Source organism: Dermochelys coriacea, chromosome 14, assembly GCF_009764565.3.
Source record: "Dermochelys coriacea isolate rDerCor1 chromosome 14, rDerCor1.pri.v4, whole genome shotgun sequence".
NCBI lineage: Eukaryota > Metazoa > Chordata > Testudines > Dermochelyidae > Dermochelys > Dermochelys coriacea.
This window is the reverse complement of record NC_050081.1, coordinates 789,094-807,219: the sequence shown is the minus strand read 5'-3', so window position 1 is coordinate 807,219 and position 18,126 is coordinate 789,094. Positions and strand designations below refer to the sequence as shown.

At 48.6% G+C, this 18,126-nt stretch overlaps 1 protein-coding gene across 1 annotated transcript; it reads right to left on the bottom strand.

Annotated features, from left to right (window-relative positions):
- Positions 1 to 682: 682 nt before the first annotated feature.
- On the bottom strand, positions 683 to 18,014 carry PCYT2 (phosphate cytidylyltransferase 2, ethanolamine). Its single transcript, XM_038371383.1, has 13 exons — positions 17,796 to 18,014; positions 14,363 to 14,451; positions 12,197 to 12,358; positions 10,590 to 10,656; positions 9,963 to 10,047; positions 9,270 to 9,314; positions 6,650 to 6,788; positions 5,835 to 5,917; positions 5,491 to 5,568; positions 4,167 to 4,232; positions 3,706 to 3,771; positions 3,108 to 3,196; positions 683 to 2,051 (listed from the first exon to the last, which is right to left on the bottom strand). The coding sequence occupies exons 1-13, from the start codon at positions 17,885 to 17,887 to the stop codon at positions 1,943 to 1,945; spliced, it is 1,170 nt and encodes a 389-aa protein (XP_038227311.1). The 5' UTR covers positions 17,888 to 18,014; the 3' UTR covers positions 683 to 1,942.
- Positions 18,015 to 18,126: the final 112 nt, after the last annotated feature.

Here is an 18,126-nt window from a genome sequence, read left to right as displayed (position 1 = left end):
GGATGATTTTCATCTGCTTCACCAGTGTACTCTTGCCACATTCTGCACCGCCTGCAGGGCAGGAACCCAGTGTGACTGAACCAGGACGGGAGGGGACCAAGTCAGGAATTTACAGGATGGCAGGAAAGAATAGCCTTGGGGTGGGGGGAGGCCAGGAACATACCTGGGCGGGCAAGGGGGGGGCAGTAGGGAAACTGGAACCTACCCTGGAACCCGGAGTTGTGGGGAGAAGAGGAGCTGCAGTGAGTCAGGAGGATGGGGAGAGAGACTGGAACGTAGCTGGGCCCTGGGGAGACGGGCCCCGGGGGGCGCGGCCCGAGAGCTGGGGAGCGGGGCCCAGGGCCTCCCACGTTCTCACTCAGCAGCAGGATCCGCACCGTACCCAGTTCCCACTTCGGCTGCTCGTACAGCTCCCCCTGGATGAGGCGGCTGCAGGCTGCATGGCGCCCCCAAAGCTAAGGCAGAGCCCCATGGGCCCGGCCCCAGGAACTTTTCAGACTTTGCCACCACGGGCCAGAGGCTGCAGGGTCTGCCCAGGCCAGCTGGGGAGCGGGCATCCCTTGCCCGGCACGGGGCTCTCCGGACCGCCGGGAGCCGGGGCCTAGGCGGGCCGGTCAGGCATTGGCTCACTGCTCCAGCCTATCCCCTGCCCCACCCCCGCATGGGGCCACTCATACACCCAAACAGCTCAATGAGTTTATTAACTTCCACCAAACGTACAACAGCAACGGACAGAAAATGGCCAGGCGGGCAGCACTGTGCAGCCCGCCTAAGGTGAGACCCAGCGCCCTGCTACTCCCCAGCCACGGTGCAGCGCTCCCACTCACATGCAGGGGCAGGTGGACGGCCCGCTCCCTGGTTAGGATACAGGGGAGACAGCAGCCCGCAAGCTGTAACGGGCAGCAAGGGCAAGGAGAAAACCCAGTGTAGTGAGGACTAAAGTCCACACCCTTGCTGCTGTAGGAAGAGGGGCCCAGGGAAAGCACCTGCTTAGTGTAGCTCATAGCCTCCCTGCTTCCCCTTAGGGAACTATTGGCACAGAGACCTCCCCCCATGCTCCTGCTAGCTGCACTGCCTACCCCATCCCACCGCTCTTTCCCAGGTCACCGAGCCACTGTTTCTCAGTATGGAAGCTGGCAATGCATTAGCACCAGCCACAGGCACCATAGAGAGTCTTTCCCTAAGCTGTTTGAACCAGCACCAAAGGAGCAGAAGCAGATCTGAGCACTTCATAAGGGAATGGCCTATTCCCAGCACCTGCCCATGTACAGAGCAAGTAGCTCAGCACACACCTTAGCTGGAGTTTGTCTCCCAAAGACAGCAACTGATGCTCTGTATCAACTGTGAGGGACACTGCTACAGGGTAAGGGCCTGAATGATTCTCACAGACGCTAAGCACCCACAAGCTCTCACTACAAATGCTAGGTGCTCAGAAGTCAAGATCAAGGGTTTGGGCAGCAGTAGACTCTTCAATTTGTAAAATTCTTGTTGATAGCAGAAAAACTGAAAGGATGATCTGAAGCAGACAGACTCCAAACAGCACAACCAACCAAAATGCCACAGCAAGGGGAGCAGAGTCCTGCAGAGGGCACAGCACTTCCCACGTGTCAGAAGCCAGAACTGGCAGAAGGTAAAACCACAACATGTTCAAACATTCAATAGAATTAAAACTTCCTTTAAAGGGGGAAAACAAATCTCCTCCTCGGAAAGGAGGTGGCTGGGGCTGATTAAGAGAAAACTACAAAGCAGCATCCCAGCTGGTCATCTCTGCACAATCTGCAGTAGGATCTGAAGAGGGAAGAATGTGCGAGAAGATAGATGCCTTGTTGGGGCCAGCAGCACTGTCCTTGCCTAGGGTATGCCCTAGAAAGGCTTGATTTGCTTCTCCAGAAGAGAGAACACTGCTGTGCTCTCCCCTCCACACACTTTTTCCTCAATCATCCTAGCCCTGCAGGCCTTTCTCATGCTCCTCTTCCTCCATTTTCTTCATGGCCTCCAGCACAGCCAGCTCTTTTGCTTCTTTCTTCTGGTTCCTGGCTTCAAACTCCAACCTGCAACAAGCAGGAGATTCCATGAAATTCCCACTCGCCCATCCACCAATATTCCCAGCAGCCTTTGCCTAGCCTGGAATAAGGGGGCCCACAGCCCTTCTTTTGACCAGCTGGCACTTCAGAAGCTTTACTGTAAGTCCCCTGTAGAGCCACAGCCCTAACTCAGCCTAGCAAGTAGTTAGCATTATGCAGTGCAGGCAAAGGCACCACAACTTAGATTGCAATAAGCTGTTTTCCCTCCCCCACCCCCGCCTCTGTCCCTGCCAAGTCATGAAAGCCGAGAGATTCTATGATGTGCAGCATACACCAAATACAAGAAACTGCTCATGTGCAGTGCAAAGGAAAGGGGCAGATCCAGGACACACACCTAATGAAATGGTAAAATAACCAGGTCTATTATACTGCTCACAAAGATGATCCTGAAATCCATACACAGCTCTGGCAAAGCCTCAGTCCTGCTCAGCCCCATTCCAGTCTTAGCCCCTCCTAAAACAGGTGGCTCACTTTGCCAAAACTACCAAACTAGGATTTACTAATGACTCTAGCCAAGGTACTTGAAAATGAAAGGCTTAGGCTTGAAAGGGAAAATGCCAACAGCTGGCCAGAGGTGACAGCATCATGAGTTCCCCACAGCAGGGGAATTCCTACCTCTCCACATTTAATAAGAACAGTAAATAAGTAAAACACAGGCTTCTGTGAGAAACTCAAACAGAGGGCACTAAAGTGCTTTAAGACTGAATGAGTTAAAGCCTCACTGGGAGGTAGGAACTACATTCATTTTAGAGATGAGGTAAGGTATCTACATTTGTGTGCTCAGCTGCAGAGTTACATAAATGGGCATGCATGTAAATGGACAGTCTAGCTACTCATTTTCATGTACAGTTTTAGAAATCAGGCCCTAAGTGACTTTCTCCAAGTTACAAAATAAATCTGTGGCAGAGCTGGGAACAGAAACCAGGTCTCCTAACTCCCGATTCTGTGCTTCAACCACAAAACCTTCCTCCTCCTGTCTGTTCACTACGGTAAATGTGAGTAGAAGAATCTGGAGCTGCCAACCTGTTCTTAATGATTCTTTGCACAATCAGATCTGTAGTGAGGTTGCTGCCACTGTCCACCAGCTGGAAAATGCCACGTCTCTTGGGCTCCTGCAAACAAACACAGCAGGCTAAGAGAGGAAGAACATCAAGGTCTTTGGATTTAAAGCCCAGTGAGTGAACAATGAGCAGAATCCAAGGCAGGTCCTGAGGGCCCCTAGCCTGGCACAAGACATAGAATCCTCTCTTAGGAACCAAAGAAAATCTCCACTGAAAGCCCACAAGCTGCATGGGTGAAAAGGCAAAAAGTGAACTGGGCCCTCCACAGGTTAGCTGCCCAAGGCTGGCGTAGCAGAGCTGAGATTAGAGGATTTTCCACTCTATGATAAAGGCAACAAAACAAGTCAGAACAAAACAATGACTAATGGAAAGGAACCATTCTGGGTGTTCTGTCAGTTCTGATGCTGCAGCTACATCAGGGGAGGATAGAAGCCAGAGTCTCCTGCCAGGAGCTAGTTTGGGTGACACACTATGCAGCCTGCACACTCAGCTGTGGAGTATCACCACAGCCATGCCATATTCAGCATAAATGGGGTCAGTAGCAGCTTCTGGAGGCTCACCTGGTAAGGATCGGAACCGTCCTTATCTGGCACCACCTCAGTCAGCCCATGACACACAACTTCCACCTGGAGAGATGAGCACATGGTCACTATATAAATTCCTTTCTGAAAGTGCCACTTCTCCACATCAGCACTACTGGAACCAGATGGGGACTTGCCCCAAACTCTATGCCCACTGCAGGGGCAACCTGGCAAAGCACCAAAGCCAACAGCTCACCCCCTAAAGGTTGACAAAAGCACCACAGAGTCATGAGAGGAGACATTTACACATTGGTTGGTGTTGTGCCAACTCCCCCACACCTAAGTGCTTCCCAATGCCACAGTGTACCTTAGCCAACAGAGTCCTTAGCTCTGCCCACCCTGCTCCACCCTCAGCATGCACAGACACAGTCCAGCAAGTAGCACCTCACATTCATTCTTGGCTGCGTGTGTGTGTATGTGAAAGAGGAGTTGGCACTCACCTTGAAGTGATCCAGCAGATCGGCAGTAACTGCGTATGGGGCACCAATCACCACCTCAGACACATACTGAAGAAGGAGAAGCCAAGCATGATTCCAGACCCAAGAAAGTAGAGTCTGGCCCATCCCCCAATAGCAGTCCAGCTGCTCAGTTGTGTGTATTTGGGGATCTGAATAGGGGAACTGCACTATTTGGAAAGAAGGCTCTACAGCCAGTGAACATAATACAAGATCCTTCTCTCCTCTAAAAAGCCTGGGCCTCACTATAGTTCTCCAAGTAGCAACAGGCTAGTGGTGAAGCCAATATGCAATGAGTTTGCACCACAGTGGCTGACACCAGGAACCTGATAGGAGGATAGTACTTCAGCTTCTCGCTGCTGGAGAACTGCAACCGTGATTGTGCTATGTGAACTAAGCGTAAAAGGTTTATTTTAAGCTAAGAGCAAATAAACATGTTTCCTACATTAATTCTGGTTGTATGCACACAGCATACCCACAGATGAATGACCCAGGGAAAAGTATTTCTGGAGCTCCTTTAATCAGAGATTCCTAGAGTGCTACAGGAATCCTTTCAACCAGTGCAAAGTGCAGCCACTTCTTTAGAAGAATACAGCAACCTTTCCACAGTGCACAATGATGCTTGTCTAGGACACTGCGTTTAACATCCCGACTCTTCGCCATGAGATCTTTAATGACAAGTGATCATAGCCTTGGTTTTACCTTTATAGCATTAAGCTGAAGCACTGATTCAATAGTGCCTTGACAGAAGTTGTGCCAACTACCTGAATGCCAATACCGGCTTCCTACCTGAATGCCAACATCTGACACTGACTGAGTCTGCCCCTACTTAGCTCATCAGGCATCTTATGAGAAGGTAGTCCAACGTAGGCTTGGCAAGCTGGGTCAGTTAAAGTCACCTGACTGGTCAATTACTACCTATTATTTGACCATATTTCAATACAGTCAAATATTCCAGCAGGAATACCCTGATGGGGGCAGAGCCCTCCTGTTTTGATTGCATCATGGTGCCACGCTTTCATTTTTTACAGCTTCATACCATTGTATTTCATGTTTTTCTGAGTTAAAATAACTCGGGTAACTTGATTTTTGTAATTAGGCATATGCATCTGTCTAAAGCTAAGCCTACTGGAGGCCATAAAGTCCTACTCTTTTATTATTGTTCTAATAAATCAGTGCTTTAAAACATCTTACCATGTTTGACATCAATAATATTAGTCAATTTACCAACCCTAGCCCAAGGCACTTTGGCTGTAGAACAGGACAGCAGAGTCTAATTCAAGAAGCAGAACTCTAGCCAGGCACTCACCCTGCATGCCAGGACGCTAAGAGTTCTCTCGTGGATGTTCATGATGGGATAGTTCTTCCCTTTGTAGCGATTCACTTCCTATGGGCAAAGCACAGCAGTCTCCATTAGGGCAAGAGATGACCCCTCCACCATTTCCCTATGTCCCTCCCTACATGAAACGCATTCTCCCACTGTGCAGGACTGTGACTCTCTCCTGAGAGCTTCCAGAGAACAATCTGTCTGGCTCAGAGAGCATGGCCCCCAACGAGGATGAAACAGGCATCCCTTCTGCTCTGAGCCCAAATAGAGGACCTGGCCACCAGGACTGCTCTCTGCCAGGACTTTAAGCAGCACTCCATACTGACCTGATCAAAGTGCAGCCCAGCAATGATGTAGGGTCTCTCAGCCAGCAGATGTACCTTCTCCAGGAAATCCACGTGCCCAATGTCTATGGCTTCTGTTAAGGATGTGGGACCAGCATCACAGCTCGGGGGGGTGGGGGGTGGGGGGCGCGGCGCGGGAGGAGAGTGATGCTAAGAAGCTGAAGTAAGAGATAGAAAACCTGAGGAACTTTTGTTATTTGCTGCCCTTGTGCCATGGGCATCTGCCCTCTTCCCCCCTGCCCCCATCCCATGAACTCTGGGCACCGACCCAAACACCTTCCCAGCCATTAATTGTGTTAATCTGATTTTATTTAGCCTCTTCCAAAAATTTATAACTGCTTTAGGAGCTCTGTGGAAACTGGCCCAGCCCTGCAGACTGGGACAAACAGGGAAAGAAAAATATTCTCACAGGCTGATCCACACCATTGGCTGACCCTACTGCACACTGCGTTCAGCAGTCCCTGAACAGCTTCACTTGGTCACTGTGACAGGTAGCTTTTAAGAGGGGAATAAAGGAGATCTCGGAAGGTCCAACCATCTTCACTCCTCAAGCCCTGTTAGCTGTAAATCCATCACTTAAATGGAGCTGCAGCTGTTTTCTCAAGCTCATTTCCCTGTGACTGAACAAAAAGCCATCAGTTGAAGAGCCCTGTTCCTTCCCCTCGTTCTCTCCAGAGAAAAAAGGAAGAGGCAGTGCACAGTCCTAACCCTCTGCTTCACTGGACAAATGTAAGAGAGACAGAGGCCACAGCCTTCCCTACCCATTCCTGTCTAGGCAGCAGAGAGTCTAAAGATACGGAACAGGTCAAAAGCTCCAGCCACATAGATGATGGTGTCTCCAGGCTGCGGCTCCTTCCCAGATGCAAACTGGATGATCTTTTGGGATGTCTGCAGGAACTGAGAGACTCCAGTCCAGGGGCTGTGACCTTTAGGGCCCTAAGCAAAGGAGAACAAGGTTTCAGTCCCAATAGCACAAAGCAGGTTCAAATGGGATATGGGTATCACATAAGTAGCCCGAGAGACAGCTGAAGGGTAGGGCTGTAGGAGGAGGATACTGGCAAAAAGCCAAGCAGGAAACCTGGCTAGCAGCAGCTTGCATTCCTTAGTTCCTGGGATTCAGTATTCAGGCATGACCACCTCCCCATATTCACACAATGGCTCTTCTGCCCCATCTCTGCTAGCTAGTCTCTGAGCTCCACCAAGAGCCTCATAAGGAGATGCTTGAAAGAAAACGGGGGGAGGGGAATGAGCAACAGGGCAGACTAAGCCTGGTATATTAATTTAGCAGGCAAAGAAACGAAGCTGGGAGGGATTGCAAGTGCTTTGGAGGATTGGATTAAAATTCAAAATGATCTGGACAAACTGGAGAAATGGTCTGAACTAAATAGGATAAAATTCAATAAGAAAAAAGGCAAAGTACTCCACTTAGGAAGGAACAATCAGTTGCATACATACAAAGTGGGAAATCACTGTCTAGCAAGGAGTACTGTGGAAAGGGCTCTGGGGGTCACAGTGGATCATAAGCTAACTATGAGTCAGCAGCGTAACACAGTTTCAAAAAAAAGCAAACATCATTTTGGGATGTATTAACAGGAATATCGTAAGCAAGAAATGAGAAGTAATTCTTCCATTCTGCTCCGCACGGATTTGGCCCCAACTGGAGTACTGTGTCCAGTTCTGGGTGGCACATTTCAGGAAGGATGTAGACAAACTGGAGAAAGTCCAGAGAAGAGCGACAAAAATGATTAAAGGTCTAGAAAACATGACCTATGAGGGAAGATTGAAAAAATTGGATTTGTTCAGTCTGGAAAAGAGAAGACTGAGCAGGGACATGATAACAGTTTTCAAATATGTAAAGGCTGTTACAAGGAGGAGGGAGAAAAGTTTGTTTTCTTAACCTCTGAGGATAGGACAAGAAGCAATGGGCTTAAATTGCAGCAAGGGAGGTTTAGGTTGGACATTAGAGAAAACTTCCTGTCAGGCTGGGTAAGCACTGGAATAAATTGCCTAGGGAGGTTGAGAAATCTCCATTATTGGAGATTTTTAAGAGCAGATTAGACAAACACCTGTCAGGGATGGTCTAAATAATATTTAGTCCTGCCATGAGGCAGGGGACTGGACTAGATGACCTCTCAAGGTCCCTTCCAGTCTTATGATTCTATGAAATGGAACAGGCCTGCCCTAGCCCTGCCTACCACAAAGCCCCCCACTCACCCACTCTTTCATCAGGCAAGACAGGATTCTAAATCAATTATTAAAATGAGAACATCCAAAACCAATAAACCAAACAGCAAAACGTCCTGCGGCTCACCAAGTCCAATGTGAGCACAATTCAGGAGGACAGAGTTTTAGCCCCGCTGTGTGGCAGGATGGTGAAACAGCAGTAGATTTAATCACCAGCTCATTTGCATTTACTTTGGAAACCCGATGCCAACAGTTCTAAAGGCTTAAAAAAGTATGAAGAGAACTTAGTTAAGAATAGGGACGTTCTCCAGGGACAACATTCCCCCCAGAAGGGATGCTATGTAATGAATCAATAGGGTGCCTGCATGTCTCAAGATGCTTTCAGGGAGCATGAAGCCCCCCAAATCCTACAGCCAGTGATTAGCTGTGATGAAGGGGATACCTTAGAGACTCTGGAAGAGTACAAAGTTTAAAATAACAAAAACCAGTCTATCCAGACGATGGACAAGGTAAAATCCAGAGCATGGGAGCAAGTTCTTCTGGGCAATGTTCCAGCTGCAGAGCCAGGAATGTGGGGGTCTGATAACATAACCCACATTTTCACAAACCCAGGGGGCCGGACCAGTTTGTTCATCAGAAATAGCCAGAGAAATGTCAGTGTGACAGGCTGAAAGTAGCTGTAGCGTCAGGAGCATTTTGCTGGTTGAAGGTTGGACTTGTGGGTCCCAATTTTTCTGAACTGAGTACAAAAATCACTATGGATTGTACATGTAATCTGGGTGCACCAATAAGGGATGAAATTGAATTTGTGCACTTAAGTACAGCATGCCTCACACCCAATCTCTTCTGAGCAAACTTAGTTTAAAAGGAACATCATTTAGCAGTGTCTCTCCTTGGTGGGAACACAGCTCAAGAGAAAGATCCTGGGAACCATGGAAAGGTGGCGAAAAATGAAATTTATGAGCAGGAAAGAGACGCAGCAAGGTGCTCAATGAGTACTGCAGACCTCTGCTGTGTTTACAGTCACAGCTCAGTCCACCCAGCTTCCCAAACCCACTTCAGAGGCTACTGCAGATATTTTATAGGCCTGGCGGGGGTTTGCTTTGATTGTCACTGGGCAGGAAGACCACCTTATACTGCAAACTGTAAAGCACATGTGGAATCCTCCTCAACAGGTCCACATGTGCCACCACCAAGTGCTGGCTCCCCACTGCCTGGAACCTACACACTCACCTTCCCAAAGTTATCCTTGTGCTTCCGGTAATCCAGGTCTTCATCCTGCACAGAGGAAGAGGAGAATCAGAATGCTGATTCTGAGGTGGATCTCTCAGCCCAAAACAAGCTCCTGCTAGCAAAAGCATAGGGGAGCCTAGGCACCAGATGCCAATCCTGCATCAATTGATTTATCAGCATTTAATACTCAAACCTTGTGACCTGGCTCAAAAGCCAGAGAGAGCTTGGCTCAGCATCTGACCCTGATCTTGCCCATACATGGCAACACCCAGCAATAACAATAGGCCCCAAAGGGGCAGCTTCCTCCTGGAATCTCCAGAGCATCCTGTTCTACAGCCAAGAATAGGATGGTGTCTCTGTAGAGATTGTCATTCACTCAAAGAGGTCACTGGAAAGAGGCACATGTTCCCCTCCATGCTGCCTCTTGGTGCTGAGGGACCAAGCCTGGAGTCCCCTGCAGACCAATGCAGAGTGTAGCCGCTACCCTCTCAGGCGGCCCTACTTCACGGAGGTCTGAGGAAGATAAGCAGGGGATTCAGCCAGCCCTGCCCACTTGTTGCTTGCAAAACCCATCAACATTCTGTGCAACAGATCCAGGAGCTCAGCTCTGCCATTCAGGAGAAAGGTGACTCATGAGAAATTGGCTAAGCAAAGGCACAGGGAAATGCCCCAAACCCAACCCGTCTGACTCACTATGTTGCTGTGGTGAGCCTTGGTCATGAGCAACATGCGACCAACCAGATCAGTAGTGGACACTCCTTGGGTGCGATTACATTCCCTGCAAGAAAACAAGCAAAGGATAACTTAAGGATGTAGAAGCAGCAGTCCCCTCAATCTGCAGGAACATTAATGAAACTTGCCAAACCAGGGGCTGAGGCTGGGAGAGGCCCTTTCCCCCACGTAGCATGTCACATGGAAAAGAACATTTGCCTATCTGAGTCTCTGCACTTCCCTGCTCCCTTTGCTCACTACTCAGTGTATGCAGCTCCTGTGAAGACTCACCTTGTGCAACTCCCCAGCACTGCAGACAGCAGTCCATGACTTCAGTGTCACATGCCTTACAGCTCCCTGGGGACAGCAACAGCCCCGTGCTATCTATAGGATGGGGGGTCAGCCAGCTGTTGCCTGCAGTGCCTCCTGGAGGCCACATTAGTAAGGGTAACTAAAGCAGCAGGGATACACCACAGCTAATAAAGACAAGGTGAAGATGCAACTTGAAGACACCAGCATTTCAGTTGAGCTCCACACCCTCTGGCTTAAACAGGAATTCCCAGCAGGTCTGATTAGAACAGGACAAGAACAGGAGTGGCAAAGAGTTACCTGTATCTCCCAGCTGCCTTCACCTCTTCATAGGTGTCTTTGCCATCTACAGTTAGTGTGATGTCATCTACAGAGAGACAGAAGCATTAGAGCACCATCCCCTTCTACGCCCTGTGCAAATCGAATGAGCAGCTGGGGAAGTGGGGAACGCAATGACTGAGTGTGACCAGCACACAGGTCAGAACAGGTGCAAAAGCTTCATGCTTCTGCTCTAAATCATGGTGTACCCACAGCCAACCTCTTCCATACCATGGAACAGTTGGGAGTTTGCCACTCTTCCCTGACCTGGGAGGAAAGCAGATTAATAGATTCTAAAAATCATTTAGTCTAACCTTCTGTATAACAGTCCATAGAATTTCATCCAGTTACCCCTATACTGAGCCCAATAACTTGTGTCTACCTAAAGCATGTCTTTCAGAAAGGCATCCAGTCTTGATTTGAAGTCATCAACAGATCACAAATTCACATCCCTTGGTAGTTTGTTCCAATGGTTAAATCACCCTCACTGTCAAAAATTTGTGCCTTCTTTCTCACTTGAATGTGTCTGGGTTTAGCTACCAGCCACTGGTTCTTGTTCTGCCGATCTCTGTTAGATTAAAAAGCACTTTGGTACCTAGCATTTCCTCCCCATTAAGTTACTTATACACTGAGGTCAAGTCACCTCTTGATCTTCTTTTTGAGAAGCTGAACAGATTGAGCTCTGCAAGTCTCTGCCTGTAAGGAATCTTCACTGCAGAGTTAACTCAGGCATTGCTTCCTAAACTCTCCCACGTGCCTAGAAGACAGACAAGTCACACGTGGTACCTGGGTTAGGCTAGCCTAATCACGTAAGTAACCCTCTGCAACAAAAATATTTCTTAAGTCTTCAAATCCTCTCTGTGGCTTTTTGCTGCACCCTCTTCATTTTTTTCAACATTCTTTTAAAAATGTGCACATCAAATCTCTACGCAGTATTCCAGTAGCAGTCTCCCCAATACCATATACAGAGGTAAAATTCCAGAGGAGGTTCCTCTCAGAATTCCTGTCCTGCTTCTTTCTGAGCCCTTCAGCAAAAGAGGCCACCCCACCCAGAAAGTGCAAGTCCCACAGAACAGGGAAATGAATGGGTTCCAACCCCGGGGTTCTGTAGTTTCTGATCATGGCTCTGGAAGCAGTGATTACAACCACCTGCAGCAATAGTGCTCCTGCCTATGTCCCAAGCAGACCTGTGAGCTGGGAGAGCCTGCATAGCTGAATGTCTCAAAATCTTCCCCTTCCCTAGTATGAAGCAGTTCCATATCCTCCCCTTGTTACATGGTGAAATACAAGGCTGTACTGCAAGGAACTGAGCCCTGAATCTCTAGCAGAGACACTGGAGTTGCTGCTGTTCTGTCACATTTCTAGTTAAACTCAGTTATTTCATATTCCCCTTTGACATCACTGTGCCTTGGAGAAGCTATAGCATCGAGGATGGGGAAGGAACTTTTCTGTTCACACAGAAGCAGTAAATGATCTAACAGAGGGAATGAGCGCAGCAGAACTAGAGCTGAACCCACCTGCCCTTCCCTGCACTTGGCCCCTTAGCTATACAGAGCACCCAACCCTGACAGAGCAGCCAGAACACTTACTGCCGTGCACACAGAAGTCACAGTTATACTTGTCCAGGGTTTCCAGCGTGGTGACATAGGGAGCTCTTGGAGCAATCTCATCCACCCACTTGATAGCTTGCACCATTTTGTACCTCTCCTCCTGGGTAAAGACAGGTGGTCCCTTGTGCTTGGCAATCTCCTCTGGATAACAAAGAAAACAAAGCCAGTTACAGACCCCACACACAGAGCTGCTATAGAGGCAATTCCACCAATTCCCCAAAAGTCCCCTCAGGAGCCCCAGTTCCCAGGGGGCCCCATTATGGGGATAGCCCACAGAACCACAACCTGGTGGTTGGGAGCTCAGCCCAAAAGGGACTAGAGGGTGGGAGTGACGTCTGACTCCATAACAGGCCTGAATATATTTTACCTTAGACCCATTTTGTAGGTGTGTAACAAGATCCCATCCCAAAATCCAAACTGATGGAAGGGTGATCCATGCCTCAAATGCTACCTGCTCTTACCCTGCAGTTCTCAGCAGCTAGAAAGTGAGCGGGTCTGGCTCCTTGGCAGCCCATGGAAGGAAATTCCCTTTGTACCCATTAGATTCACTCAGAGATGCGGCTTGGGCACCAAGTCACTGCACATGGATTTCTCTAGAGTCCAGGGATGGCAGACACCTTACAGACAGTTACCAAGGTGTTGGGGAAATCCAAATACCAGTAACAGAGGTTCAGGAATGATCCTCATTCCCAGACAAGGCCTGGTCTATGGTGGAAAACGTGTGCCACTGTAATGAAATCAATTTAAAATCTATCTGAACACACAGGTGCAAATCCCAAATAGACACACGTACACCAGTTAGGCTGTGCTTAAAATAACTTATTGGAGTACAGTAAACTGGTTTAAGGGCATCTCTGCTGAGGGTTTGCACCCGTGTGACTAGTAGACTTAATTGTTTCGGCAGTATGACCAATGGATAGATCCCAGCATTGGGACTCAGGAGACCTAGGCTCTATTTCTGCTCTGTCACTGGCCTCATGATGACCTTGGGCAAGTCCCTTCCCGTGCCTCAGTTTTCCTATCTGTAAAGTACAGGTAAGGTACTGCCCTCCTTTGTAAAGTGCTTCAAGATCTAAAGAAGAAAAGCACTACATAAGGGGGAGGGATAGCTCAATGGTTTGAGCATTGGCCTGCTAAACCCAGGGTTGTGAGTTCAATCCTTGAAGTGGCCATTTAGGGATGTGGGCCAAAAATTGGGGATTGGTCCCGCTTTGAGCAGGGGGTTGGACTAAATGATTCTATGATAAGAGATAGGTGGTATTATAACCTACACTGGTGCAAGTTTTCTAATATAGGCCAAACCCTAGAAAGAGTCCCATGTGCTCTGGATTCTAAAGTCTTTCATAGAATCACAGAAATAAGACTGGAAGGGACTTCAAGAAGTCAGCAAGTGCAGACCCCCGCATGGAGGCAGGACCAAGTAAACCTAGGCCATCCCTGACAGATGTTTGTCCAACCTGTTCTTAAAAGCCTACAATGATGGCGATTCCACAGTCCCCCTTGGGAGCCTATTCCAGAGCTTAACTATCCTTATAGTTAGAAAGTTTCTCCCTAATATTATCTTAAATCTCCCTTGCTGCAGATTAAGTCCATTACTTCTTGTTCTACCTTCACTGGACAAGGAAAACAGTTGATTACAGTCCTCTTTATAACAGACCTTAACATATATGAAGTCTTATCAGGTCCCCCTTCAATCATCTTTTCTCCAGACTAAACATAGTGAGGGGTTGTTTGTTTTTTTTTTGTGGTTTTTTTTTTTTTTTTTTTTTAAACATTTTTCTCTAGGTTAGGAGACCAGTGCTGTTGCCCTCCTCTGGACTCTCTCCAATTTGTCCACATCTTTCCTAAAGCGTGGCATTCAGAACTGGACATAGTACTCCAGCTGAGGCCTCACCTGTGCCGAGTAGAGCGTGATAATTATCTCCCATGTTTTATCTACATTATCTACCAGTAAGCAAAAGGATAACTAAGAAGAGAACAATCCCACTCAGACTAGCCAGAGATACCCCTCCTTTGATGGCTCTGTTACTGCTAGAGCAGCTGTAACTGGGAATTTGTTCTGCATCAGGCTCACCATCCTCAGTGCTGATTTTGTTGGCTGACACTAGCAGCAGCAGGAGATGAAGGACTGAGAAGGCCTCTTACCATCCGTGTGGATTCCCACAATGAGATAGTCTCCCATGGCCCGAGCCTGGCGCAGCTGATTCGAGTGGCCATAATGCACCATATCATAGCTAGAAAGAAAAAGGGCCAGTGTTAGGCCTAGTGTACAATTAAGAGGGCTCAGCTGCATAACAATGAGATTTGATTCTCCTTCTGCAGTGCAATCAAAGACCCTCTTCCACTCACTCCTTCCCCACAAAAAAGATTCAAAGGGTTAAAGTCTCCAAACAGCTGAACCTCTGGTAGTCACTTTTATGAAGCTGATCTAGACCAGAAAGCTATATTATCACTCTGCAATAAACTGGTTGGAGGAACAGGGCTATTAAGGGAGCCCACGGTGTGTCCACCACACAAAGGGCAAATCAGTGCCAATGTTACCAGAGGCTATGTTCCATCAGCCAGCTCTGCTCCCACATGACTGAAGAATCCTGTTACCGTGGTGACACCTCGGAGGAGATCCAGAAGTAATTTCCTCCCTCCCACACTCACTGGTGTAAAAGAAGGTGTTTCTATAAAGAGCTTGGGTGCCCAAAGATCAAAGCAAGACAAGGAGGACTTAGACCCTTCTCCGGTTTTATCATGTCCCACAACTGAAAAGAATTTCATACAAGCTGGTGGTACACTGAAGCCTCAAGGACACGGTGGGTGAGGTCATATCTTTTATTGCACCAACCTCTGTTTGAGAGAGAAGCTTTCGAGCTTACATAGAGCTCTTCTTCAGGTCTACTTGTAGGAGGAAAGAAAGGAAGTGCAGGGGGAAGGCAGTGTGGGCAGGGGTTTCTTAGGGCTTGTCTACACTGGTAAATTTACAGCGCTGCAACTTTTTCGCTCAGAGATGTGAAAAAACACCGCCCCGAGCGCAGCAAGTTTCAGTATTGTAAAGCGCCAATGTAGACAGTGCACCAGCGCTGGCAGCTGTGCCCCTCATGGAGGTGGGTTTTTTACAGCACTGGGAGTAAACTGAGTTTAATTTTTAATTGAGTTTGAGTTTCTATCCAAATACAGCTTCACACAAATTGCAAGGAAAAAAGTTAAACTATATAATTGATCTAAGCCAGTGGTTTTCCATCTGGGGTCAGCAGACTATGTAAAGATTTCCAAAGAGGTCCACTCCTCCATTTGAAATTTTTTGAGGGTCCACAAATGAAAAAAATAGGTTGAAAACCGCTGCTATAAGTAATGTATATAGATATAATGCCTCTTCTGGGTTAGCACAAATCAACATGATAATCAACCTCATTTAGGAAAATAACCAAGTAATACAAATGCAAACAATTACAATTGATGATTTAAATGAAGGTTTCCTGCTTGTTTAAATCAATCCACCCTGCCCAGGAATTCTTTAATGGCCCAGGATCCTATCACAACTAGCCTTCAAGACCTTTCATGACTCTCTCCTCACTTCACAGCATGTCACCCCCACATCCATCCTGCAATCTGCCAATGTCTGCTTCTCCCACGCTTGAAGTCCATGCTGCCCCCTCCACCCAGGATACACCCTTTCCAAATCCATCTGCAAGACCCCCTACTCTCTTCTCTTTCAAATCCTTCCTCCAGGTCCATTGCTTCTACGGTCTCTACAAGTAATTAGCCAAATCAAAGACAAGTTGAAAGGAAGGCATATTTAGTTAATGAGAATTTATTTATTCAATTCATTCATTCATTATTATTATAAACATGTTTAAAAGATGTATCCCTCTCCCCTCCCCTGTGAAGGTGAATTGTCATTTTAGATAACGACCTCTTTGAAGTAGAGACCATGTCTTACATTCCTGAGTAGGGCCATTGGTTGCTACCTCTTATCAAAACAACTAGTAAAATCAGCTAATAAAAATCTGGCCAAAAAGCTAAACAAAGTTCTCCAGACCAGCACAAAGCTTCATCAACAGCTCCCTGCAGAAGAGAAGGAATTTTGGGACGGTATTCCATTTCTATGGTCAGACCTAATGGTTTGGATGCATGGGAAGACACATATGCAGCCCTTATGAGCACATCTTGGTAGAGGACTCCTGAAACTCTCCAGCACTGGAGAAATGGGGATATAGAGAGGCAATTCTCAAAGTGAAGGTTCCAGAACACAGAAACCCACAAACCCAGGAATGCTGCACAGAGGACTGATCAAATTCCACAACTAAGGAAGGTTAAGAGAAAAGATAAGAATGGCATGCAGAAACCAGGTCATTCTAGCCAGCTCACACATTCATGTCACTGCTTACAGGAATGCATTTCTGCTGCATCCAACAACTGCCTATGCTCTACCTGCCCATTTAAAAACAAGGGCCATTAAACACACACCCCAGAAATTCAAGGAGTAACTCAGGTGTGCACGCAAAACCTTTGCACAATGGCCTTGACAAAAAGATGGATGTTTACAAAAGAAAGAGTTTAAGTTCCAAAGTCCTTCTGAATGACGCAGGACAGGGAGTGCAACAGGCTAACAAAAACACCCAGTTATATTACTCAGGATAACTTGTTTTATGGTCTCTCTTTCTTTATATACATATAGAAAGGACATAAACTCTCCTGCTTTGGGGTGTAAATCATCTGATGGGGAAATTTCTTCCTAGTTTATGGACAGATTATTTCATAATTGTCTGCGAGATGGATTCCTGCACCTCGCTTTGGAGCACCTGGTAGGGCTACTGTCAGAGACGAAAAGAAAAGGAGGACTTGTGGCACCGTAGAGACTAACAAATTTATTTGAGCATAAGCTTTCGTGAGCTACAGCTCACTTCATCGGATGAGGTGAGCTGTAGCGCACAAAAGCTTTTGCTCAAATAAATGTGTTAGTCTCTAAGGTGCCACAAGTCCTCCTCTTCTTTTTGCGAATACAGACTAACACGGCTGCTACTCTGAAACCTGTCAGAGACAAGATTCTGAAAGAGACTGGTCTTGGTCTCGGTCTCACCTGATATCGCCCCAAAGGGGCGCCTCTGCTTGACAAGCCAGCAAAAACAGTCCAACCAAGAGTGTGGATGACTGCAAGACTGCCCCTACCCACCTGATGCCATCTCTTCCTCCAAGAGCATGTACTGCAGAGGCGATAGCCACCCCAACCAGTTGCATCTTATGTCCAGCACCTTCAAGTCACAGCACATGCCTGGGTCCCCGGTCACACCGCAAACGGGGCCCCCACGGCTCTGGCCAGCTTGCGCAGAAGCTCCCCGAGGCAAGCACCGGCCACCGGCCACCGGCCGCCTCCCTTCCCCCCAGGGCAGGTCTCAACCCTTCCCACAGCGCGGGTCGCGTCTCCCCAGCCTGTCCCGCGGCCCGGCCGCTTCTCAAGGGGGCGGAGGAGCCGGGCCGGGCCCTCAGGAGCTCCAGGTCGCTGGGGCAGCCCCGGCGGCGGGTCCAGGGCCAGGCGGGGGGAGCCCGGGCCGCGGCGCCGTCTCCCAGGTAAGGCGGCCTCGCTCACCATCCATCGCACCACACGCGGACGGGCCTGGGGGCGGCGGCGCTGCCCGCCGCGGGGCTGGGGGAAGCCTCGGCCGCTCCGTTCCGCAGCATCGCGGGCGAGTCCAGGACCCCGAGCCCCGGAGCCGCCTCCGTCACCTGACCGAGGGCGGCGATAGGCCGGCCCAGGGCGCCGCCATCACGGCGAGAGCACGTGACGACGCCCCCGCCTCTCGCGCCTCCCTCCCGGGGGCGGGGCGCAGCCGGCCCCCCGGGGGCCTCAATGCCAAGGAGCTCGAGGCCCCGCCCACAGGGGCCCCCGCCCCGGGCAGGAATCCCGCCCCCCGCAATGC